At 42.0% G+C, this 27,399-nt stretch overlaps 1 protein-coding gene across 1 annotated transcript in view; it reads right to left on the reverse strand.

Moving 5' to 3' along the window:
• si:dkey-3d4.3 (leucine-zipper-like transcriptional regulator 1 homolog) overlaps nucleotides 1-19,690 on the reverse strand; it is a 36,151-nt gene extending 16,461 nt beyond the window's left edge. The window contains exons 1-2 of the mRNA XM_061724557.1: nucleotides 19,603-19,690; nucleotides 10,020-10,212 (exon numbers count right to left, since the gene is read on the reverse strand). Of these exons, the coding sequence (XP_061580541.1) occupies nucleotides 10,020-10,179 (160 nt within the window). The 5' untranslated portion in view covers nucleotides 10,180-10,212; nucleotides 19,603-19,690. The remainder of the gene's footprint in view (nucleotides 1-10,019; nucleotides 10,213-19,602) is intronic.
• Nucleotides 19,691-27,399: the final 7,709 nt, after the last annotated feature.

A 27,399-nucleotide genomic window follows, 5' to 3' on the forward strand; every position in this document is an offset into this window, starting at 1 on the left:
CATATCTCACATCTGACGGTACACTTAATAGCTGGTCAGGACAAATGTAAACCCAATTGATGCGAGGTGGCGGGTCGTGAGCGGGATTGGTTGATGACGAGAGGAGGATGTCCGTGAGCGCCTCATCCTCAGAGCCATGGACGTCATGAATCAGCGTTTTACAGAACCGTAGTCTACAACTGCGGTGGAGGGAGACTGCAGGTCGTATCTGTGCTACTCTGCTCACAGGGATGATGATGGTAAGATTGGTCCTTTCAGCTGCAATTACAGTGTTGAATATTCCTCCTGAGGAATTCCACTTGTGTTTCATCAAGTCCACAAGACATGATCCAGAAAGTAATGTGGACTGCCAGGCTTCAACTTCCTCCACGGTGTTCCTCATGAACATGACTTCTTTATTAGTCCCATGAACAGATGTTTCCAGTTCCAGTGATTTAGACCCCGTCCACACGTAGCCGGATATCTGCGGATATCTGCTAAACCGGAGATATTTTCCTACGTTTGGACCTGTCATCCACACAAAAACGCAAATAAACGAAGGTTTAAAAAAACTCCGGGCAAAGTGAAGATTTTTGAAAACTCTGTTTATGTAGATGCGTGTAGACACACACAACCGGAGTTTTGCGTTTTCAAACGTCACATTATGCGCCAAAACAACAACAAATCTGCTCTGACGTGCGACTTTTGTTTACTATAGAAATACAGATGATCCAGCATCTGTTCTCCAAGCTATTTATTAAATAAATGGTCTCTGCTCTTGACCGGCCGCTTACTGCGTTACACCGACACAGAGGGCTCCGCGGAGCCGCGGAGCCCCCCGGAGCCCCGGAGCGGCGGAGCCCGCGGAGCTTCCCCGGGAGCCGCAGATTATCTACAGTGCTTATGAATGTGGTCGAAAACACAGATCTTCGGTTACGTGTGGAAGGGTTTTTTTTTAAAAACGATGTAATGTGGATGCAAATTTTTTTATAAACGGAGGGGGGAAATATTCGTTTTTAAAAATACCCGGCTACGTGTGGACGGGGTCTTAGCCTTTAGCTGTTTCTTGTAGGTTTTTTACGTAATTGAGGATTCTGTGTGGTGTCTTTGGTACAGATGTACCGGTCTACCTGGCAGGTCTACCTGAGGGCAGGACAACCTAACTTAAAGGAGCATGAGGCAGGATTTATGAAAAAAATTTGTATACGTTTTAAGTTTTCTAGTAATAATGTCAGATGAAGCGTTCCAAACCCAAAAGAATGAGCCCTCTAGGGTATCTCTCCTTTGCCTTGAACAGGCTGTGTGCTGCAAAATGTGCTGCAATTCGGACCCCGAATTTCCCGCGCTGGGCTGCGGATGTGACGTCACATGACGCTGCATGTGCGTTCTCCCCGTTCTCCCGTGCCAGCTTCGCTGTTGGCTGCAGTACCCCAGATGGCCGTCGTGGTGAAGGGTGGCGCTAGAGAGTCTCATTCCTTAAAAGGAGCCTCAAGCTCCTTTAATACTGATTCCTTCAGCTGCTAACTCAAGAGGTTCACTGTTTTTTACCAATGTACTTGGTTGTCATTGACATGTGGAATCTGATCAGTTAAGCCGGGCATACACTGTGCGATTATCAGCTCGTTTTGAGCCGATTTTCCAGTCGTGCGACTTTTTTTTGATCGGGCCCGATTTCTACCCAATCGTTGCTCGTGCCTCGTGCAGTGTACGTGGGGTAACGACGAGAGATTAACACCTCACGACGAGCTCCCGATCACAAATCGTGAGGTCGCAAGAAAATCCAGCATGTTTGAAATTCTCGTGAGGTACCGCACAGTTGAAGCAGTGCTGCGACCCGATTTGCCTCATCCTTTTGCAGAGATCATGCGCAATCTCTGATGTCACGTCAAAAACTATTATTTGTAGTTTAAGGGCCAAATCCACAAAAGGATTGCGCGGCTTTTGCGGCCGCTAAACCGGTGCAAATGAGACAAAAAGAGAGCGTCTAATTCACAAAGCACCCGCAAAGGGGGAATTCCTCCACAAACTGCGCTGCCAAGCAAATAGTGGCAGTCTGCGCCTGTGCCATTTGCATGCATGCAAATTAGGTAATATTCATACATTCGGCGCAAAATTGCCCCCTTTCTATGCAAATAAGCCTCATTGCAAAAAGCGCCTAATTCACAAAGGCCAGGGCTATTTGCCACACGCAAAAATAGTGGAGCAAATACCGTCTTTCAGAAGCGTGTATTAAACTGCGCGCAAACTCCTCATTCCCCGTCTCTCTGTTTCTCTCTCTCTCAATGTCATTCAAGCCTGTGTGATACTGAATGATATTAAGGGTGAAATCTATAGTCAGACATGACTGTACACAGTCAGATCAAGTGGGGTTGTGGACTTATCTCGGATTTAAATATAAAAATAACAGGACGGAGCTCAGGATTCATCCATGTACAGTAAGGGGCTGCTTTATTACAAACAATTCCACCATATAAACATATAAATCTAGAATGTGTGTGTTTAACAGCTTAATAATGTCATCACATATCACAACATATATTAGACTTATAATAAAATAGCGCTGATCGTGTCCCTGTGAAGCTCAGCGTCAGTCAGGACTCTCAGCTGCTGCTGCAGATGCAGCCGCTGGACGGGTGGGCTGCCACCCGTCCCTTGAAATACGGAATTGTTACGTAATTGGGAATTAGAATTCATATAAAACCGTTTATTCCGTATTTCACAATCGTCCCATGCGCGTCTGTCACATACGCACTGATGAAGCATTTTGACCATTTGGCCCCCCTGCAGGGACACAACGACGCCTTGCAGATTGCTCAAGCCCCCCTTATGCTCATAGACATGCGGGTTCCAGTTCCTGGGGACCCCTGCCGGGACATTGTCACGCAAGGTCCGGCGTTCTGCATCCCTGCCGAGACTTCCAGCCCCCACAGAGACAAAGAACATATACGGACTTCCTGATCACTCAGGGGTGGTCCCAAAGCTAAAAGTCCCACCTCTCACTGGGCTGGTTTATTCCTGTAACTTTTGTATAAAAACCCTTTGGACAAAGCAATTTGTGTCGACACACCAAATACAGACTCGATCTGCGATGGTCATGTCGACCGCCGGCTGAACTGATTAAAACCTCTCTATACCACGAGCGGACTTCTGAACTGGTTTTTGATAAATTCCACAACAATTTGGTGCCGTTGACCCGGATGACAATAGACCTTCGATGGAAACTCCTGTTCCAGAACAACGGCGCAATCAGCGACTCTATCTAAATTTTAGAGGTTAAGGGATCCACTTACAAAATCCCAAATTATTGTTGCTGAGTTGTTGTCGAAAGTCTGTGAATTGGAGTGCCGGAGAATGGTTGACGTCATCCTGAGATTTTAGGTAAGTCCGCTGTGTGGTTGTGAAGGTTATATTTTTTATTATTATTTTGTGTTATTGGGAAGGTTATTGTAGAGATGTTTTAGGAATGCTGACAATTTCATAACACTTGAATTTGATTGTGTTGTGAGAATGTTCTGCTTCTCCTGCCTTAAGAATCTGACTCGCTCTTCTAAAAAAAGGTTTAATATCTCGGGTAACATTAAAGAGAGAAATGGCCAAGAGCGCCATGGTTGGTCTGGTACCAATAAAAAGATAGTCCAGGGGGACTATTCTTATGCATATGCAGGACGTGGGGTCCGTAAGTGTTGGAACACTGATATATTTGTGAGAAAATAGACATACTGTATGTAGAGAAACTGCCCTTTTATTTTATAAGTGGGGATGACACGCTCTCCCCAAAATGGAGTATATTTCATTTCTGCAAGAATCGACTCGCTCTTCTTTGCATCAACAGGAATGATTTATATGCTCAGGTAGACTGATAGTTGGAAAGTTTTTGGGAAGTTTTTCAGTTCTTTAAATACATGTATGGTAATCACGGTACCGATAGTTTTATTTGTTAGTTTTGTTTGTTACTTAGTTAGTATTAAATTGTTAAAATAACTAAAAAGCACTTCAAACTCCCTCAGATTTTTGGAGGGATGAAAGTAGACGCCGTAATGCAGAATCTCAAATAGCTTCGCTTACTGATCAAAATAAAAAGCTGATGGCTAGAAGGATTTAAAAACACAACGCAGACGAAAAAGAAATTAGAGAACCAGTTAAATGATAAAATCAAAACCTTTATCCGGTGAAACTGATTAAAGAATCAAATGACGATGACACTTCTGATGACGACTGGATTTTACAAAAATCCAAGATCTGTTGCCTACAAAATTTGGAGCCAAATAATGGTAAGAGATTTTAAATTAATAAACAAAATGGCTAGAGGAAACAGCGGTTAAACTAACTTTGCCACATGATTTGAAAAGTAAAGTACTTGATGCGCAAAGTACTTGATGCTTGTAGAATTCCCTTTTAATCCCACAGCTGTTGCCAAAATCACACCAGAGCAAGCTCAGACCTTTTTTCACAGTATTTATTGCCTTAACAGTTCAAAGGGAAAATTGATAATCCCAGGGAACTTTATGCTAAAACAATTTTGACAGCAAAAGAGAATTGTGGTCTGTCACGAGATCAGATTGATGGATTCCCTCCAGGGTACATGCAAAATATATATTTGCTAATTGCCCTCCACAAAGGGTAGGCCTGGATAACGCAAAAAAAAGAATCTGAAATGTATGAAAATACTAATGTCTTTTTCAAAAGTGTTTCCTACACAGGTTGAGCGCTGAGAGGAGGCGCAGAGGAAACAGCCAATGATCGGCTCCCATTGGGGTGAGCCAAATCAGAACATCCCAATTTACATAATCTTATCCTGCCTATGGTAAAATTCATCATGTAAGTGCATGGAAATCTGTCTGTGGCCTACTATAACGTCTCTGAATGCATGTATAACTAATCTCTAACTAGAGGTGTCAAGTAACGAAGTACAAATACCTCATTACCTTACTTAAGTAGAACTTTTGGTTGTGTTTGCTTCACTGGAGTAATTATTTTTCAGACGGTTTTTATTTTCAGACGGTTTTTACTTTTACTCCTTACATTTTCACGCAATTATCTTTACTTTTTACTCCTTACGTTTTAAAAAACAGCCTTACTCTATTTCATTTCGGCCTTTAAAAAAACTATCCAGTTAAATTGTGCCATCCGGATAGAGTGAATTTGGTTGTGGTTGGATGAGAAGTATAAACATATTTGGTTTGTACGTGTCTGCTCTCTGAAACACATGTTAATGCTCAATAGTACACATATATGGTTCTTTAATATATTTGCATTATACTAAGATGCATTCATTTTCAATGGCTTTTAGCCTTAATGGTTTTTCCCCGCTTATATTACTTTTACTTTTATACTTTAAGTACTTTTGAAACCAGTACTTTATACTTTTACTAGAAAAAAAAATGTATATATAATAAATTTTGAGTTGATACTTCAACTTCTACAGGAGTATTTTTGAACTCTAATATCTATACTTCTACCTGAGTAATGAATGTGAATACTTTTGACACCTCTGTCTTTAACACTCGTCCTGACCTTTCCTGTTTTCCTCACTGACGGCTCTGCTTATAAAAATGGAATACCATACGCAGGTTATACAATTTGTGATAATTCTTAATTGTTGAAAGCGCCCTCCTCCTCCAGCTCCACCCAAGTAGATGAAACTATATACTGATCAAAAGGTAAAACTGTTACAATCTATACAGATTCCAGATATGCTTTTGGTTGTGTATATTGTATTTTATAGATTTTATATATTGTGGGCGAACCGAGCATTTATCTCATCCTCGGAGATAAATGTGGTTAATTGATTGGTGAACTGTTACAAGCCTGTCAACTACCTTCATCTATTGCTTTGTTAAATGTGAAGCCCACACCCAGTCCAACCCTGTTTTCACTAGGCAATGCTTCAGCTGACCATGCAGCAAAAGAAACTGCCAAATTTGGCTTACCTGTCTATGTAAAACTTTGCCCTTCTATACCCACTAACGACCTGGTTTCTCCTAATGATGTAGCTCTCCTACAAGAAGACTACTGAGGTGAAGGAAAAACTGATTGTAGCATTCCCATGGTTGTAAAAATGTAAATAATTTGTGGGTCAGCAACGACGGCCGCGTTGTTGCACCCACATCCTTGTACCCGTGATAGCTGATGAGCAAAAGGGGGAATGTGTCAGATAGTGTTGAAAGACTGATAAGCTCCAAGATTTGCATCCTATAAAAATATTGCAAACATTATCAACACTTCCCCCCACCGTGATTTTTTTTTTTGAAGCTCTGCAAATAGACATTATGTGAGGGATATGAAATTATTCTTGTATGAAAATGTTCATGTATGAAAATGTTTTTGTATGTGCAGAGAATTTTAAACTGGACTTAAATGGACAATGTTGACACTTGTTAACACCCATTAGGAAGCACAAAACTCACGCTTCATGAAAGGATTATGGGTAGACCTATGACCATACCAAGCAATTCAGTTCTGTATATATGAAGAAGATGGACTTCCATGCCATGGATGAATCCATGATATCATTCTGTTGTACTCTAAACTTTTGCTGTCCAGTCAATCCACAGACAAGTAAAAGCTGTCCAGTCTCCTCCTAGTGACAAACCGTGCCATAACCTCCAACCCGGCAACTGGGTCTGTGTCAAGGAGTTCCGACGGAAAAACGCCCTGAAACCTCGCTGGTCTAAACCTCAACACGTCCTGCTCACCACCAACACCGCCGTCAAGTGTGAGGGGCGTCTAACCTGGTTCCACGCATCCCACTGCAAGAACACAACTCCTCGACCATGCAGTGGAAACCAGCCGATTCCTTCTTCTTCCTGCCCGGAAGTAGTTGAGCTCCAGCACCTGGGACCTCTGCAGAGGAGCAGGGGAGCAGGGGAGCAGGGGAGCAGGGGAGCAAAGGAGCAGCACAGGCCAAACTGTGACTCCACATGCTCTCCTTCTGAAGAACCGCTTGTTAAGCCTAAAACAAGCCAAAATCCACTATTATAGCTACCTTGCTACAATGGTTAATCGCTGTTCCATACCTCTACCAAAGGATGTTTACTGGATTTGTGGCGTGAAGGCTTGTGAATATCTTCCAAACGGTTGGTCTGGAATATGTGGTCTGGGCCATGCGGTACCAGCCATGAGAATCGTTCACATTGTTAGAAGAGAATTGTACACACACACACAAACACCATGGACAAGATTTTTTGGTGCCCTCGTTCCAAATTACGGAGTCATGGCAGCTTTGGAACAGATAAGAGATTTATCCCATGCAGTTGAAGATTAGCCAACACCACTGCAAAAGACATGCCTATGCTCTCACAAGAAATGACTGCTTTAGGGATGATGGATTTATTAGCTTCTCAAGGGGGAACTTGTGCTGTCATTAAAACTGAATGTTGTACATTTATACCCACAATGCCACAGTCCAAGAAATAACGCATCACTTGAAAGATATTGCCAAAATGTTACATACACCTGTCATAAGTAGTTTGTTTCATTGGTTTAAAGAACAGTTAGGACACGTTGGTTACTTGATTTTTGAATTTGCTTTGTTGGCTTGTTGTTATTTGGTTTCCGACCACATGTCTAAGGTTTACTTGCAAACATATGTATCACTCAAACTATTACTAAAATGATGTACTCCACTGTAAAAAAAAAAAAAAAAAAAAAAAAAAAAATTGTGAATTGATGAAGCATTTTGACCATTTGGCCCCCCTGCAGGGACACAACGACGCCTTGCAGATTGCTCAAGCCCCCCTTATGCTCATAGACATGCGGGTTCCAGTTCCTGGGGACCCCTGCCGGGACATTGTCACGCAAGGTCCGGCGTTCTGCATCCCTGCCGAGACTTCCAGCCCCCACAGAGACAAAGAACATATACGGACTTCCTGATCACTCAGGGGTGGTCCCAAAGCTAAAAGTCCCACCTCTCACTGGGCTGGTTTATTCCTGTAACTTTTGTATAAAAACCCTTTGGACAAAGCAATTTGTGTCGACACACCAAATACAGACTCGATCTGCGATGGTCATGTCGACCGCCGGCTGAACTGATTAAAACCTCTCTATACCACGAGCGGACTTCTGAACTGGTTTTTGATAAATTCCACAACAGCACACACTAGTTAAGCCTAATTATGCTTAAATAATGGTCCGCGTTAAATCGACGCAGAGACTACGCCGTAGGGTACGCGGCGACGCGCACTGTACGGTGCGCCAGCCCGTACAGTGCTCTGCGTCGATTTAACGCGGAACCATAAATCATCCTTGAGCAGCACGGAGGGAGGAGGGAGGAGGGGGAGCGGGGCTCTTCGCAGTGTCCTGATGATTTGTAATACAGGCTGAGCCTACCGTTAGTTCTTAAACTGTAAAAAAGCTGGGGGGGGACTAAAACATGAGTTTGAAAAGTGGGGGGGCATGTCCCCCCTGTTCCCAGTGGAAATTGCGCCCTTGCGCCTCACAGCGTTTTATTTTCACTCGCTTTATTTTTTATTTCTGCAGTTTTCATTGTGGACCAATGTGTGTGCAGAAATATGGAGAACACTTGAAACAGCTCCGCTCACAGACAAGGGCAAATTGCACTCAGCCGCAAAACTTTATGGGCGTGTTTGCTCCGGTATATCATTAGAGCAAAATCTTTTGTGAATAGGACCTTAAAGCGGGGCAAATTTGGGGCGCTAATGCAGCGCATTTCACAGCGCTATTTGCGGGCGCAATCTGTTCTTTGTGGATTTACCCCTAAGTGTTGCAAATTCACATTACAAATCATGTTTTAATAGCAAAAAAATACCGCATTTCCACGTAAGGTGCGGGTCGCCGCGTAACCTGCGCCGTAGGCTCTGCGTTGGTGTAACGCGGAACCATAAATCAGCCTTACGGCGTACCCTGCACCGTAGGCTCTGCGTTGGTGTAACGCGGAACCATAAATCAGCCTTCAGTGTGTGCGCTGTCTGTTGTTGGGAAAACCTCTTTTTTCTCTTCTCACTTTGCTGGGACGCCGGTCCCTCCGCCGAGACACAACTTTTGCGGTTTGCGTTCTTTGTTGTGTCTAAAAATGATGCGCAGTGCCCACCCAATCAGAAACGGTACAGATATTTTGGGATTGTTTTAATATATATATATAAAAAATTTAAATTATAAAAAACTAAAGGATCCCCATAACCTTTGATCAGGTAGGCAGCCAGGACGCACGTTTGGGTGGGAACAGCCCACCCCTGCCCCAAAACCAGCCTCGAGTTCCAGTACAGAGAGGTCCGACGGGAGGATTATGAACGTATAGTGTGAGCAGACGGGTCGCATCCGAGCATTGGCTCGTACAGTGTGAGAACATAAATCGTGGGTTCTGAACTTTTGAACTCCGCGATCTAGTCATGCAGTGTGAGATGGGGCAGTCTCATACGATTCAAAATATCGCACAGTGTATTCCCGGCTTTATTGATCCCACCAGTTATAAAGTCAAGCTCTACAGCCTGATAGCAAATACTGTTATTTATACTACTTTCATAATAACAATAAAAAATATGAATGCTGCAAAATAATAATGACCAAAAACCATTATGAAAAAAACTTGTGTAGCTGCGAGTATAAAAAAAAAACCTGTTGACAGGCCACGCCCACTGAGAACTCAGACGCCAGATTCAGCCAAGAACATAGCAATCAGTGCGTCTAGTTTGCAGTCGTCTTGGCTGGACATCCACTTCCAGGAAGAGTAGCTGCACTTCTCAAATGTCTCCAGCAAACTTTAAAACTTTGAGGGTCTTTTATCGATTAAAGTAGCCCTAAAGGGCCTGTTTAATTTCTCCGCCCACACGTCAATGTTAAAACTGTGTTTTTCTGTTATTGCGACTCAGATGAAGCTCATATCACCTTTCATGGAACTTCTTGCTGCTGTATATTGTTACTGACTGTTGCTGGACAAAGGCCAAAGTAAAACATAAAGCGTCCTTGTTATTATTAGAGCCGCTGTATAAACTTCCCCTGCGAACATCTGGAGTTGGACAGTCTTGAAGCAGACGTGCCACTGTGCTGCAGCTTCCTGTCCAGCCTCAGGAGAACTTCCTTACCGACACTGTACCTCCAGAAGTCCCTCCGGGAGCTGCTGTCTCGTCCTCCCAGCATGAACACGCATCCTTCGTAGCTGCAGCAGGCGTGTTTGTAGCGATCGCCTGGGGCCCGGCCGCTCTGAGGGAGCTGCGACCACAGACAGGGGTTGTTCTCACTCATGGCCACCTCACCTCCATCTCAGCAGACCATGTCCTTGAAGAATCACAATCCAATCACAGACTTTCATTTATTTGACACTTTCACAGAAACCACACCTACATGTGACTGTAGAATTAAAAAAAAATAGACATTAAAAGAAACCTCAAACTCTGCCAGTGTTCCTCTGAGAATAAAGTTTCTTCTTTTGATAGAACTATGTACACTGAGGTTCAAAGCGGAGAGCCTTTCGTTTGTCCTCATGAGACATGGTTCCTTCACAGTTCTGGCAATAAACTTTATAAAAACAAGTGGATAAGCCCTCTATGATGCCACTCAGGCTTCTAAAAGAGTGCTCTTAAAGCCTCTTTGTCTCATATATTATTTAAAACATTAACATTTATGTTGAGACTTCCTTCACAGTTCAGAAGTCAAGACAGCGCTGAGTAAAGGAACTGAAGACAGCTAGTAATTTTCTGTTCTGGCCATCAATCAAAGGAACACGCCCCTAAATATATTTAGTTGAATATATAATTTTACCTAATAAAGTTCATATAAAATTCCCCCATACAGTTTTTGTGAATGTGGAATCAAAGTGGTCAGTAGAGGACCTGCAGGAAGACTTCAATTCAATTCAATTCAGTTTATTTGGGAAGGGACAGTGTACATTCATATACATTTAGAATTAAAAATGCAAATGCACCCAATTTTAGCTGCAGAGCTAGTTTCCATTGGCAGTCCCCCGGCTAAAAATATAAAAGAAAGACAAGTTAAACAACAAGTTAAAACAAATACAAATAAAGCGTGCAAAAAGTTTCTGTTCTTGTTATTTTGCTTCTATTTAAGGAACAGGAGAACAACCTGACACATCAATCTTCATACTAACACGATCTTACAGACATTTACATATATTACAATAGTGAATATATTACACACAGTTTCACATTTAGCAGTTAAAAGTTTAGGCGGTAAAGTGCCAGAGTAATTTAAAGTGCTGGTTACGATAAAAGTGCTGAGGGTTTAAAGTTAAAGTGCTATAATGGAGGAAAGAGAAGGAGGATGGGAGGGGATAGTGAAGATGGAATGGGCTGCAGCAATGCAAAACCAGATCATATGTATTGTTCGGTTGTGAAATTTAAGGTTCTATGCCAGTTGTAGGTTAAACAGATGGTGGAGATGGGGTCGGAAGGAGAAGAGAAAGGAAAAAAAGGGATGTTACCACTTGCTCATAAAACCACAGAAGTAACAGCAGACCATGCTAGTAATTAGCTGTTGCGTTCGCTGCAGAATGAGTCATGCTGGAGGACTGTTGATCTGTGACTCTGAGTCACAGGTCACATGATTCCTGGTATGAGACTTGGTGTCAGGGGAAAAACACTGCCAACAAGTTAGAAAGCAGAATCCCAGGGAGAAATGATGCTCTCCTGCTGCTCGTAGTCATGGTGACTGCGTTAACTCCCGTCTATGTTTCAGCGCCTGGATATCAAACTGCTATGAGCATACTTCTGCCCTCAGAAGACCCTGCAGGATCCTGACATCCTTCACCACAAGACTGAGGGACAGTTTTATCCCTCAGTGTTCCATGAACACAAGTCCTGCCCCCCATCCAACCATCTGAGCAGCTTCAACTTACTCTACTGTGCAATCCCCACAATGTACTTTTAATCTTTATTTTTTAACTATTTTTGGACAGTAACTTGATCTGTGTGACTGTGAGAGAATGTGTGTGTGAATGCAGGTGCTGGTCAGACGACGACTACTACTACTACTACTAGTAGTTTCTATCAAAAAAAGAAACTTTATTCTCTACTACTACTACTACAATTTTGGAAAGTACAGCATGGATAAAGGATAGTCAGACTGCTGCAGTCCAGTTGGACACAGGTGCTGCCATGCTACTGCTACATATTTTTATTGTTCCCTTCCCACCAAACACAACAGTCACCAACTTGTCATAAGTGCATGTAGCTTTCTGATTGCCGATTCATAAGGACAAATCTTGTAAATCATCCTGATGAGCAAAGAAGTTAACTAGATGCATAAATGCTCCTTAAACAGCAGAGTCTTTAGTTTGGTCTAAAAGTAGGTACAGACCCTGTAGATCGGACAGAGTTTGGTAGGTCATTCCACCATCGGGGAACAATGGAGGAGATTCTAGCTCAGTGCTTCTCAATCCTGGTCCTCGTGGGCCCCTGTCCTGCATGTTTTAGATGTTTCCCTTCACCAACACACCTGATTCTAATTAAAGGTCCTAATTAGCGCGTCACCAAGGTCTGCAAAGCTCTGTTGATGACACACAGGTACTTTTATCACGGTGTGCTGAAGCAGGGTAGCATCTAAAACATGCAGGATAGGGGCCCACGAGGACCAGGATTGAGAAACACTGTTCTAGCTACTGATTACACACCACGTTGTGGTGGAAGCAGCAGGCGTCTTTCACTGGCTGAGCGTAGCCGTCGAGAGGGAGTGTATCTCTGGATGAAGGAGTGAAGGTGGGCAGGAGGCGATATATCGAGGATAGCCGATGTATCTCGGCTTCTACTCTGTGCGATGTACAAAATGACTCTATCGTGCATATTCGAATATAAATTTTCACGCATTTTGCTTTTAGCCGCGGGCATTAAATGACAGACTTTTCTCGCACTCTCGTCTCGTCTCTCCTTCTCTGAGACATAAAACAAGCGCACGCTGTTACACATGTCAGTCACGTGCTGTCGTGTGTGCATTATCATTGGCCCCCGACCAGCTGCAGGTGTCAGTGCTGCTGTCCGGGACCGCCGCTCACTTCCCCGCTTTAACTTTCCCAAACTCGGCCTGTTTGCGCCGTGAGTTCATCTGCGCGGTTGCTAGGCGCGGCGGACTCTTTTCAAAGCTAACCGGTTTAGTAAAGACGGGAGAGGATGTTTTCTCCTCGCACGACGTGCACGGCTCTCTCCGAGCCGAGGGGCCGCTTAGCGCGACACGCGCAGCCGAGCCTTTAGGCGGATTTATGGTTCCGCGTTACACCAACGCAGAGCCTACGGCGTAAGTGCGCGTCGCCGCGTACCCTACGCCGTAGGTTCTGCGTCGATTTAACGCGGAACCATAATTCAGGCTTTTCTCTTCCAAAACTGAGAAACGTCACCTAGTGTTGCTTAAATGTGGCCATGAAATCAATCACTATCATTGAAACAAAGTCAAACAAGACTATATGACGCCATATTTCTAACAATAAGTGAAAGTGATGCAAAGTAAAGGAGGAGAGGATGAAACATTGCAGTCCCTGCACCTACAATTTAATATAAAGGTACTCTAAGGGGCCCCTGCTGCTCAGAGCAGCTCATCCTGGTAAAAACAGGTGAAACCTGGTCATCCTGGTAAAACCAGGACCAGAAGATGTTCTTAGCAGATGTTCTTCAGACGGGGAGTCAGAGAGATGCAACGTGCACTTTCTATTTTGAAATTACACTTTTTATGTTTGTGCCACTCACTGCTTAGTAACTGTTTAATAAATACAGTTTTGGTAAATTTGACTTATTCCCCCTTTTTGCATGAAAATTTAAAATGAGCATATATTAATGCAGTATGAACAAGAATGTTTTAATGTAAATATAGAATCATCATACTGGTGTGATTGTAGGCATCAAAGTGTTAATTCAAGGCTAAGGCAAAATATCGAGATATATATCGTGTATCGTGACATGGCCTAAAAATATCGAGATATTAATAAAAGGCCATATCGCCCAGCCCTACTTTGAACTCGATGTGCGCTGCAACTGGAAACCAGTGCAGAGATGTTAGCAGTAGGGCCGCCACTAAGGATTATTTTCTCACACAAACCAAAGCAGAAGTGTTGTAGCTCATTTGGTTTATTCAGAACAATCTCCATGAATATGCACCAAAAAGTGCAAACGCTGCGTCATATTTTGTCGTTGACGCATTGCCACGCACGTGGGTCACCCAAAACAAGAACTAAACTGATGATTTCTACCAAAAACAACTGTCTTTTTTCAGTTCCATCTGCCACAGAAAGGTTCCTTTTGTGATTAGACTTTTTTATGTAATAAATAAGCAGTGGTGGACAGTAACGGAGTAAATTTACTTGAGTACTGTACTTAAGTACATATCCAGAGGATTTGTACTTTACTTGAGTATTAAATTTCTTTGGTACTTATTACTCTTACTTGAATACATTTCCAAGACAAATATTTTTACTTTTACTCGAGTAAATTTCTAGGAAGGCTGAAAAGTACTCGTTACTTTCAGGTCTGCTCTTTTTTCTTCTTCCCTAAATCCTATTGGACACAAGCTGTTTTTGTAAAAGCAGGAGACTTATCACAGTGCACGCTCTCAGACAGACATTGGGAGACAGACAAGACAGACATGGGGAGACAGTTTGTTATGCTCTATATTGCTATATTGTACTGGTACATGTCCTTCCTGTAAAGTTAAGTGACTTCAACATTGAGTTATTGAAAGCAGAGATGTAGTTTTTTGTAAAGCAGTGGTCTTTGAGGGGGATCCAGACTTAGTTAGATGGTGCAGATTAATGATGCACGTTTTCAAACAAGTTCAGTAACTTGTTGCTAAAGTTATTTTGGAGCGTTTTAAAGTTTCGACGTCGGGTCTGGTGTCAAAGTAAATCCAGACATGTCTCAGAATAAAGCTGAACGTGTCGGCAGCTGATTTGAAATCAAACTCTTAAGGCTGAGTTAATGTTCTGCGTCAAAACGGCGCTGTGCCTACGGCGTGTGGTACGCGTCGACGCAGACCACACGCCGTCACTGACGCCATCACTGACGCCGTCACTGACGTGCACCTCCCAAAAATTGTAATTACGCGTCGAGGCGACGCAGAACACACGCAGACGGAGAGGGCTGTGATTGGTTCGCTTGGTAGCAACACATTTGCGGTTTCCGGTTTGAAGCAGTCGTGAACTTTCAGCGCTCTTTTCTTCGTGTATGTGTGATTTTTTTTGTTTTGTTTTTTTTGCACAATAGTTGTCCTGATCTCTTTGATTCACTGTGATGGCGTGTGCACGCCGTCATTTTGACACAGAACCATAATTCAGGCTTTAGCCAGAAACTCTGATGTAACTCCGGTCTGGCGGTTGGTTGAAGCTCTGGCGGTGATCCTGTAGTTATTACTTTCTACCAATGTTCTCTAGAATTAAGACCCAATTTCAGTTTTATTCTTTTTTCATGTAGAGTTTTTATTTCTACATATTTGTTGTTTTCAACCACATTTCTGTTTTAAAAGTCAGGAAATAACGGCCCTAACATTGACACGGCCAGGCGCGCGTTAAACACAAGTGCTTCATTCAGGGAGAGTGACGGGATCTGATCTGAAAGCACCAATGTAAAGATGTTAGTAACACTCTGGACAACTTTGGGCTGACTCAGCATGTAACAGACGGCACACACAGTAGGGCTGAGGTTTTCAATTCCGGTCCTCCGGCCCCCCGGCCCTTCATGTTCTGGATTGCCATGTTCTGACAAGCGAATGAGGACCATTATTTGGATCATGTGTGTTGATGCTCAACCGCTCAACCAGGACAAAACAGAAGTTTTAATTATTGGTCCTGAAGCCAAGAGAGAGATACTTTTACCAAAACAAGATTTTAGAGTTTAGATCATCACATTGTGTAAAGAACCTTATGTTTGACTCACAGCTGAATTTTACTCCTCATATCAAAAACACAACTAAGTCCGCCCATTTCTCTCTCGGGCAAACACGGAGGTGCTGATCCATGCTTTTATTTTCAGTCATATCGATTATTGTAATGCCCTGCTTTCTGGTCTTCCTAAAAAGAGCATTTCTAGTCTCCAATTACTACAAAACTCAGCTGCACGTGTGCTGATGAAGACAAGAAGGCGGGCTCACATTACACCAGTTTTAGAATCGCTGCATTGGCTCCCTGTGCGCTTCAGGATCAATTTTAAGGTTCTCATATTTCGTTTTTAAATCTCTTAACGGTCTCGGGCCTTCTTATCCGTTTGATCTGCTGTATGATCCGCTTTTACCCTATAAACCCTGAGGTCCTCTGGCACCGGCCTTTTAATCATTCCCAAAGTTAGAACCATAACCCATGGTGAGGCATCATTTCAGTACTACGGCCCACGTCTGTGGAACAGCCTGCCGGAGAACCTCAGGGCCGCAGAGACTGTTGATGCTTTTAAAAGCAGGCTCAAGACTCACCTTTTTAAATTGGCTTTCTTGTATACCCTTGTTTTAACTAGCTGTTGTTTAAACCCATGTCTTATGGTTTTAAGTTGTTCATATGTTTGTTTTAGCAGGTCTTGCTTTCTAGACCCACCTTTAGGATTTTATGTTATGCTTTTAAACTCTTTTAGTGTGTATTTTAACCCCATAGACCAGGGGTGCCCAATCCTGGTCCTTGAGTGGGAATGGTTGTGGAGCTCTGCACCACGGCTTCACTGCTGTGGTGTGGACTAGGAATGGGTGATATTGTACCGTTCACGATAAACCGTCCAAAAAATTCCCTATGGTAAGAATTTGTCATCTCGCGGTAAAAACGATAAATTCCTGTTGATGACGTTTTTTGTGTAAAGCTGATTTAAAGAAGAAAGAAAGAAATGAGCCTGAAAGAAAGAAAGAAAGAAAGAAAGAAAGAAAGAAAGAAAGAAAGAAAGAAAGAAAGAAAGAAAGAAAGAAAGAAAGAAAGAAAGAAAGAAAGAAAGAAAGAAAGAAAGAAAGAAAGAAAGAAAGAAAGAAAGAAAGAAAGAAAGAAAGAAAGAGTTTTGGGGGCTCCAAAGACTGAATGTGGTGATAGATTTATAGTTACAAAGGTGGAGTTGAATTTGTTTTTTCTTTTATCATCCTTTTTATCGTTATTGGGATAAATGCCAGAAATTATCGTGATACATTTTTTAGTCCATACCGCCCATCCCTAGTGTGGACTCCTATCTGTCTGGGCCGGGATGGTCTCTGTGGAGGTGCCTCTGAACAAAGCGCTGAACAAATAAAAGTTGATTTGATGCAAAGCTACATCTAAAACAGTGTTTCCCAACCCTGGTCCTCGAGCCCCCCCGTCCTGCATGTTTTAGAATAGATCAGGGGTGGGCAATCCTGGTCCTCAAGAACCATAGTCCTGCATGTTTTAGATGTTGCCTTGCATCCACACACCTGATTCTAATTAAAGGTCCTCATCACTTCATCATCCAGGTCTCTACAAGTCTGATAATGACACAGTCATTTGTATCATGGTGTGTTGAAGGAGGGAAACATCTAAAACATGCAGGAATGCGGCTCTGGAGGACCAGGGTTCCCTACCCCTGTTTTAGATGTTTCCCTGTTTCAGCACACCGTGATAAAAGTGCCCGTGTCATCAACAGAGTTGTGCAGACCACTTAGAATCGACCAATTAGAATCAGGTGTGTTGGTGCAGGGGAGAACATGCAGGACAGGGGGGTCCCGAGTAGGGATGGGCGGTATGGACAAAAAAAATGTATCACGATCATTTCTGGCATTTATCCCGATAACGATAAAAATAACAATAAAAAAATACCAATTCAACTCCATCTTTGTAACTATAAATCTATCACCACATTCAGTCTTTGGACCCCCCAAAACACTGCTCTAAAAGAATACTAAATGCTACTAAACTACACCAATTAAATTGAATTGATAAAAACCAATTAAATGAGTTACACCTGTACTGCAAAACTGTAATGACTCAGATCCGCCATGTTTGTTACACAAAAACCTCATCAACGGGAATTTATTCTTTCTTTCTTTCTTTCTTTCTTTCTTTCTTTCTTTCTTTCTTTCTTTCTTTCTTTCTTTCTTTCTTTCTTTCTTTCTTTCTTTCTTTCTTTCTTTCTTTCTTTCTTTCTTTCTTTCTTTCTTTCTTTCTTTCTTTCTTTCTTTCTTCACGTATGTTGTGCATGGATTTAACGCAGAACCATAAATCAGCTTTACACAAAAACGTCAATGGGAATTTATCGTTTATTTATCGTAAGTACCTGTGTCATCAACACACCTGATTCTAATTAACAGTCGTCACCAGCTTGTCATCAAAGTCTGGACAGTTCTGTTGATGACACAGCTCCTTGTATCACGGTGTGCTGAAGCAGGGAAACATCTAAGACATGCAGGGCAGGGGGTCCCGAGGACCGGTTGAGAACCACTGCTCTAAATGACTGCCATTAACAAACCTGTGCAGACATTGATGACGAGATGATGACCATTCATTAGAATCAGGTGTGGTGATACAAGTAGGGTTGCCACCCGTCCCGTAAAATACGGAATTGTCCTTTATTTGAGAAAAAAATGTTGCGTCCCGTATTGAACTAAAACGGGACACGATTTGTACCGTATTTTCATTAACTTTTACACCATATTCTAGTTGAATTATTGAAATAAATGAACCTTTACACCATATTCTAGTTGAATTATTGAAATAAGTTAACTTTTACACCATATTCTAGTTGAATTATTGAAATAAATTAACTTTTACACCATATTCTAGTTGAATTATTGAAATAAGTTAACTTTTACACCATATTCTAGTTGAATTATTGAAATAAATTAACTTTTACACCATATTGTTCACCTGTAGGCTATATTACATCTGGGCTGATGTGGACATACATAGCATAGGAGGATACTTCAGTTGCTAGTATGGTTGTCTGTCTGTACAGTCATGCAAGTTCAATGCTATTAAAGCACTTTAAACTTTAAATCAAAGCATTTTGTTTTTTCATATAAAATAAACACATTTTTATTCAGTTTAGAAGTTTTGGGGCTTTTTTTTGGCTCCTGCGCTGCTGAAATCAGGACGTCCCTTATTTCTATTTCTGAAAGGTGGCAACCCTAGATACAAGGCAACATCTAAATGTTAAAACAAACAGGACCAGGGTTGGGGACCGCTGCTGTGATGAAGTCTGATGTCCCGCCCAGTCCCGTCTCCATGGTAACGGTCCTCCCCTGCCCGGGGCTGATGGTCCTGCGGCTGCACCGCCCTGGCCGTTGCGAAATGAGTCCTTTTCCTTCCCTAAAGTGTGAATATCGTGTAACTGCCCCCCCACAGAAGGATGTAACGACCGCAGCACATGTTATTGGTCGCTTTGACCGTGTGTTTTATAACGGTCTCGGTTCCTGACGACATTTGAGCTGCGCGACAACCGAATACGAGTCAACCGAGACGTAACCCAGTCCTTTTTTGAGTCAGGACATGTTTACAGTTGTGTAATTACAGTATCCGTCAACTCAGAGCATGAACCTTAAATTACCACTACTGTTCTAAAGGGCTGAGAAGAGGAAGAGGAAATAAGATGAACTTTTTCTTGGGGCGCTTTAGAGCAGCACCGCTACTTTTCTTCTCAGCAAACTAGAGCACAGCACGCCTTTGTTGCCAAACCACGCCTCGGCTATTGAAAGTGACAAAACTAAAACAATACATAAAATAAAACATTATACAACGTTGGGAAAGAGTAAACTACTTACGTGTTTCGCTCCAGACGTCTGTTGTGCAGCTGTTTGTTCAGTAAAGCTCCGGTATGCTCTGCAACATGCACTTCTGTAACGTTCAAGGCGCCTCGTAAAAGGCGGTCTCCTCCACGGAAACGAGCTGTCGAGCGCTATTGGATCCAGATCCTAGTGGTAAGTAGAGGAACTGCAGGTCTGGATCCAGGTCCTAGTGCAGTGGTCCTCACTCCTGGTCCTCGAGAGCCGCTGTCCTGCATGTTTTTGATGTTTCCCTGCATCAACACACCTGATTCTAATTAGTGGTCATCACCAATCTTTCCTCCAGGTCTGCACGGTTCTGTTGGTGGCACAGTCATCTGTATCAGGGTTTACTGGAGCAGGGAAACATCAAAAACATGCAGGACAGCGGCTCTCGAGGACCAGGAGTGAAGGCCACTGTCCTAGTGGTTAGTGTTACGTCAGGGGTGTCCAAAGTCGGTCCTCGAGGGCCGCAGTCCTGCATGTTTTAGATGTGTCCCTTTTTTTTATCAAACCGTGATACAAGGAGCTTGGTCATCAACAAAACTATGCAGACTTTGATGCAGTGGCGTAGCCACGGGTGTGCCAGGGTGTGCCAGTGCCACCCAAAGACAAGAGTACCTGGCTGCAGGCAAGATGGCCGACAAGGGCGCGGCCATTTTTTCCAGCCATACCGGAATTCCAGACCGGAAGTTGGTCTTCTTCGTGTATATTACAGGCCCCCAGTCTCGCGCTCAGCAGGCACGCCGATTGTTTCCAGTGGCCAGCCGCGGTACTGCAACAAAAAATCCCATGGGGCCCAGAAAGCTTTTTTCCCATAGACCGCAATAGTAAAAGAGAAGCCTCTAAAACTGTTCACAGGACACCTCCAGCTGTAATCACCACCAATTACTAATCTTTGTATTCTATATTTTTAAGTCATGGACTTTATATCCGTCAAAAATGTTTTATAACGGCCAGAAAAGTCAAAGAAAAGTCTCTTTCTGGGCGTGACGTCACGGCTGTGCCGTGCACTCGCAAAGCGCGGTCGTGTGTGTCTCGGGAACGAGGATGGCTGAAACTAAGCCGTTCGGCGGAATAATCACTCAGAAACACATTGCATTGCCAATTTGCACCAAACAGAAATGTTTAATAGCAAGAATAATAATGGTTTGTCATTCTTGTACTTAAACATTTCCGTTGTAGCCAACGGTGTATGGTTTGTGAAAATAAGATATCAGGCAGGAATAACACAAGTCTAAGACCCTGTCCACACGTAGCCGGGTATTTTTAAAAACGAATATTTCCCCCCCTCCGTTTATAAAAACATTTGCATCCACACATAACCGAAGATCTGCGTTTTCGACCACATTCATAAGCATTCTAATGATCCTGTAGATCATCTGCGGCTCCGCGGAGGCGCAGGTGTGGGTGTTTCCACTGAGATCCTCCTGCACACACACACCTAACGCACTTCAAATATGTATTCTTCTGTTGCTCTTTCATTTGGAGGCAGCGCCCTGCACGGGACTAAATGAGGGTCAATATTAACAAAATGAGCTTGTGGCGTGAGATCCCCACCTCACAATAAAACTGACCTCCATCAGGTTTGAGCAAACGTGCAGGGAGAGAGATGTGTCGTAGTTGTTGCGACGGTGCCGTGGAGTTTTAGATGTCATGTGTTTAACATCATTGTAGTGGCTATTTGTCCTCCAGGTGAATTATAACAAAGTAAATAAATAAATCAAAATATTCAACTCAAAGTATCAAACTATAATAATCAAACGGCCACTGAGACACCTAGGGAGTGGATTTACGCAGGATACAGAAAGTCCATTGTCCAGGCAAAAAATATAGTTTCCATGGTTTATTTTCCTGGCAAACAAACGAGCAAAGATCTTTGACGCCTTTCTTGCCCTGGTAAAAAACCATCTGCCCTCCCAGGTGCCCGGCTCACCTGTGTCTGCCAACCCATATATATAATCTCACCTGGTGCGCTCCAGCTACCCAGTACTTTCAAAATAAAACATGGTTAAGTAACAAAATAAACTTAATCAATACTAAATATCATAAACAAATTTTTTTTTTTTTTTTTTTTTTTTATTAACAGAACAAACAATCAAACAATACAAACGCAAGTCTTATCATCATAAACAAATTAAAACCGGTCTGGTTCGGCGCGACGAATAATAATATACACGAAGAAGACCAACTTCCGGTCTGGAATTCCGGTATGGCTGGAAAAAATGGCCGCGCCCTTGTCGGCCATCTTGCCTGCAGCCAGGTCCCTCTCCCCAAAGAGACAGCTGGCACACCCAAAAATTTGATGCATTTTTTTTTTTTTTTTTTGGTATAGTCTTCTAAGTATTCTAAATCTAGGCTAATCTAGGCTATTAGTATGTAATCATGATGTTCAAAATAATTCAAAATAAAAAATCTTATTTTTGCATGTAAAACCCCCGTCAGGAGATGTGTCGCGGCAGCTGGACTGTTAAACCTAAATTATGGTTCCGCGTTAAAACGACGGCGTACCCTACGGCGTATGGTACGCGGCGACGCTCAACGTACGGTGTGCGAAGCCGCGTACCCTACGCCGTAGGCTCTGCGTCGGTGTAACGCTGAACCATAAATCAGCCTCAGACAACTCATCAAATGGAAGGTGGATGGCGGACATGAGTTCCCGTCCATTATTAAAGTCTTAGACTCCTGCGACAAAGATGTTTTATCCAAGATTAACTGTTTGCATCGTATTCTGATAGCATTGCCTGTTACAAGTTGCTCCGTGGAGCCTTTTTTTAGTCGTCAACAGGACCAGAGCCGTCAGAGCGACGACGCTCACAGAAAGACTGAGGAGCCTCTCGTTGCTCATGTTTGAAAAAGATTTGAAATGTGCATTTTCTGTATTTAACAGCGTTTGTGTGTAATGTATATGATTAATAACAGCAGCACGTAATTATAGGCGCCCCTCTGCTCCTTCACCCGCCCCCCCTCTCTCCTCCCCGACACACACACTAGTATGAGCTGCAGCTCCAATGCGCGCCCCCGCGAGCACGCGCTGGAGCGCGAGTGTTTTGGATTGACTAACTTTATGGAGAGGTAGAAAAAAAGAAGAGAGGAAGAGAGAGAAAGAATCAGGACAGGCAGGGGAAGCCAACAGGTTGGTCTAATATTAGGTGAAAGTGTAGGAAGAGCCACTTGGTAGGCTAAGTGATTAATATCTAAATATGATTTATATGGAAAGATTGCATAAGCAAGATTTCCAATTTATTCAAAGCTATTAAAAATGCTTGTTGCACAAAAACCTAGATGCCCAGTATGGTTTGAATTTCATGCTGACCAACCTGTGTCCTTTTGGGAAAATGATATTATTTTATTTTATTATTTTATAATAAAACCATCAGGCCAACCTTAAGCCAAATAGTTGTGTTCTGCCTCTGGTTAAATAGCTTTGTTGATCATGCGTAATGTGGATACGTTATGGCTCTGAGTGCATGAGTGTTATATTTCACTATGTTTGCTTCATTGGGTGTGTGGTTATGTTTTTGTGATGTTTTTTTTTAGGACAAGCATAAAGTGTGGTTATTATATTACTTATTATTATATTATATATATTATTATACTTATTATATATTGAGAGCACACACAACATGTGGATATGTTTTGCACTGTTAATAATGTTGGATATACATGCTTTTGAATGTTTGTGTAGGTGTAACGTCTAGTTTTGTTGAAAATTTTTTTCTTTGCTGGTGCACACCCAAAGTCTCTTTTCTGGCTACGCCACTGCTTTGATGACAAGGTGGTGACGACCGTTAATTAGAATCAGGTGTGTTGATGCAGGGAAACAACTAAAACATGCAGCATTGCGGCCCTCGAGGACTGACTTTGGACACCCCTGTGTTACGTTATTATTCTAAGCCAGGGGTCTCAGACTCCAGTCCTCGAGGCCGCAATCCTGCATGTTTTAGATGTCTCCCTGCATCATCACACCTGATTCTAATTAATGGTCGTCACCAGCTTGTCATCAAGGTCTAGACAGCTCTGTTGGTGTCAGTCACAGCTCCTTTTAACACGGTGTGCTGAAGCAGGGACACATCTGAAACAAGCAGGAATGCGAGCCTCGAGGACTGGAGTCCGAGAACCCTGTTCTAAGCGTATCTATCTTAAAATAACGAAATAGAGAGAGAATCAGTGCGTCCGAAATGCCATACTAAACAGCCTTAAATCTCTATGAATCTCTCCTGCAGGAGTCTACAACTCCGGTCCTGGAGAGCACCTATCCAGCATGTTTCAGCTCTCCCTGCTTCAGCACACTGTGATACAAGTGGCTGTGTCATCAACAGAATTGTGCAGACCTTCACGACAAGCTAATTAGGACCATTAATTAGAATCAGGTGTGATGATGAAGGGAAACATCTATGACAACTGCTGCAATAATTAATTTCAGTTTGGGAATGAATAAATAATTTTTTAATTTGAATTGAATTTGAACATTACCAAAAAGCTATCAGAGATGATTATAGTCTCCTTGGATTCTTAGAAACACTTCTTAATGATATTTTTTTGTAACTATCAAACCTCTAATTTGTGAAATTTGCAAGAGTAAAAGTTATTTTGGGAACTACGATAGAATGATGTAGAAAGAGTTAAGAATTCCCAGTTTTCCAACTAGTGTGTGAATGCGGCATGAGGGTTCTCCTCAGTGGGCGTGCCCGGTGCTGACAGAGGGCGTGTTCGGGTGAGCGCTTTTATCATCACTCACAGCACCGTAAACCTGCTCGTGACCATGCTGGGGCTTTTACAAACAAGTCTGGACTTTGTTCTGGAGTTTTTTCCTGTTTCTTTTATGACTGAAAACCTTAATGTTTTCTGAGCTTTTTACCGCGACCACGTGGACTTGAAATGTGACGTTTCACCGCCTCACGTTGGACAAAACACCTCCATCCATCACCACACGTGCACACAGGCTAAACTAGTCCAGTTTAGCTGTCTGTTTCAGAAAACCTTGAGCCGTTCAGCTGACAGAGGTGTCAAAAGTATTCACATTCATTACTCAAGTAGAAGTATAGATACTAGAGTTTAAAAATACTCCTGTAGAAGTTGAAGTATCAACTCAAGTTTTTTACTCAAGTAAAAAGTACTGGTTTCAAAACTACTTAAAGTATAAAAGTAAAAGTAATGTAAGGGGGAAAAAAGCCATTGAGGACAAAAGCCATCGAAAATGAATGCATCTTAGTATAATGCAAATATATTAAAGAACCATATATGTGTACTATTGAGCATTAACATGTGTTTCAGAGAGCAGGAGATATGATGACTAGTTACCTATAAGTATTGTAATGGTGCAAAAAGTCAAACTTCAGAGGCCTGTTATCATTTATCCTAACCTTTATTGGAATGTACATCCAAGTTTAGTTGCAGGAATCTGAGGGAACGGATGTAAGAACAAAACTGGACAAGAACATCTGAAACAACCACAACCAAATTCACTCTATCCGGATGGAGCAATTTCACTGGATAGTTTTTTTTTAAAGGCCGAAATGAAATAGAGTAACAAGGCTATTTTTAAAATGTAAGGAGTAAAAAGTACAGATAATTGCGTGAAAATGTAAGGAGTAAAAGTAAAAAGTCGTCTGAAAAATAAATACTCCAGTGAAGTATAGATAACCAAAATTTCTACTTAAGTAAGGTAACAAAGTATTTGTACTTTGTTACTTGACACCTCTGTTAGCTGGTCAACATATGCAACTCCAGAAATAAATCACCAGTCCAAAGGACCCACATACTGGCACCGTGGAACTGAAGCGGGTGGACTGATGATCAGGTGTTCAGGTGGGTGCCAACAGAGGAAGACATCAGCAATGGTCTTAGAAGCAGCTGTTGCAGCACATCAGCTTGGAAAAGGTTTTGAAACCATTTCTAGAGTAATGGTTGGTTTGTAGTTTTATACTGACAATGATTGATCATGAGCAGAAGACACCCTGGACAGTGTCAATCAGGTGTAGATCTTCACTGATACAAATATTGTGTTTGATATACTTAAAAAAAATAAGTCAACTTGCATGAGATTATTATGTAGATCAAGAAAGACTAGTCTTTGTATAAACTACTTAATTTTTTAAATGTAAATAATACACTTTGCACTACAGTCAACTTAATTGTGTTAAGTTTACTTTATTTATCAAAATTAAGTTCAATTTAAAAAGAAAAAAAAAGAAAAAAGAAGGAAAAAAAGGTAAAAAAAAGAGAAAATAAGAAAAAAAGAGAAAAAAAGAAAAAAAAAATTAAGTTGACTTTACTTGCAAAAATTAAGTTTACTTTACTTGCAAATGAATTTTGTACATACTAAAAGTTTATACAAAGACTAGTCTTTCTTGATCTACATAAGAATCTCATGCGAAAAAGATGCCTTAATTTGTGGTGTTCTATTTAAACAAATAAAGCATTTTTCATCTAAACGTTGGTCAATCTGCCCAATAGATTACAATTGTTAAAGGAAAAGTACATTTTACATAAATACTGCTTGTTAAGGAAAAAATGCTCAATGTCTTGTTTTTAAAACAAATGCAGATTAAGTTCAAAACTAGATGTATTCATGTAAAGCAACAAACTTAATTTTTAATTGTTAATATCACAGATTTAAATATGTTATATTTACATGCGCTTAGATTTATTTTTGTGTTCCCAGGAGTGGATGTCCCAGCAGATTTACTCCCAGATCAGAACCAAGAGCCACACTGAGGATGGAACGTGTTCAAGTCTGTGACGGCAAAGCTAGAAGGAGACTGAAGCTGGTTTCAGGAGAACACTTCTGGCTGAGAACAACATGGAAGCAGGACTGAGGTCCACAAACCTGCATCTGAACAAACCACAGAATCCACAGTGGAGATGTCTGGTCTTCATGTCCTTTGTCCATATCAAGGATATAAGGAATTGAACTCTAATTTATGAGTAACTCTTTTTAACAGAAATGTGTTAAAATAAAAAAAAATATAACGTTGTACGAACTTTAAAATTTAGCCATCCTAAAACTAAGAGGCGCCTTTGTTTTTTTTCTTTTTATCACTAGATATGTATGACGGCCAGCTGGCCTGATGTTGCCTTTATCTAGTTATATGATGTTTGGAGATCTGGGTACATGTACTTTGTATGTTATATTTTAGGTGTTTAGGTGTTTTGAATTAACTTTTTCAGCGGTGCTGCTTTATTTTTCTACTTTGTCAATTGTATCCAAAATCAGTCTGAAGAAGAGCAAAATGCGCTCGAAACGTTATGTTTGATGTGCTAAATACATCTGCACTGGGGAGCTAAAGTGTGCGGTCTCCTCTCTCTTTTTTCCTGCATCTATATTTTGAGACCAGCACCTGTTGAGCTATTGGATGTGCGTGACCTATTTTACCCTTTGGTCTTCATGTCCATGATCTGGAGGAAACCAGCAGGAACAGCTCAGACCAATATCAAGCACCGTGATGGAGGGCTGGTGGTCTGGGGTTGTGGGACACTTTGTTGTCTTTTGGACCATGGGCCATGAAGAAACGTCATGAAGAAGAAGTGAGCCAACCTTCTCTGCAGCCGCCCGAGACGTGGATGGAGTCAGACAGCAAACCTCAGCTCGTGGGGGTGGTTGGTATTACCCACCGGGTTATTATTCAGAGAATAAAAATACAAACAGCTGTATGTTGTCTTTGATGGGGAGACCACCTGCTGTCAGAGGTTTATTTAAAAGTATTTATAATAAAATGAACCGTGTTTGTGATTTACTTCAGTGTTTATTGAGTTAATACAAGAACTCATATTTATGTCAAAGCACAAACAATT

This window comes from Cololabis saira, chromosome 6, assembly GCF_033807715.1.
Source record: "Cololabis saira isolate AMF1-May2022 chromosome 6, fColSai1.1, whole genome shotgun sequence".
Lineage (NCBI taxonomy): Eukaryota > Metazoa > Chordata > Actinopteri > Beloniformes > Belonidae > Cololabis > Cololabis saira.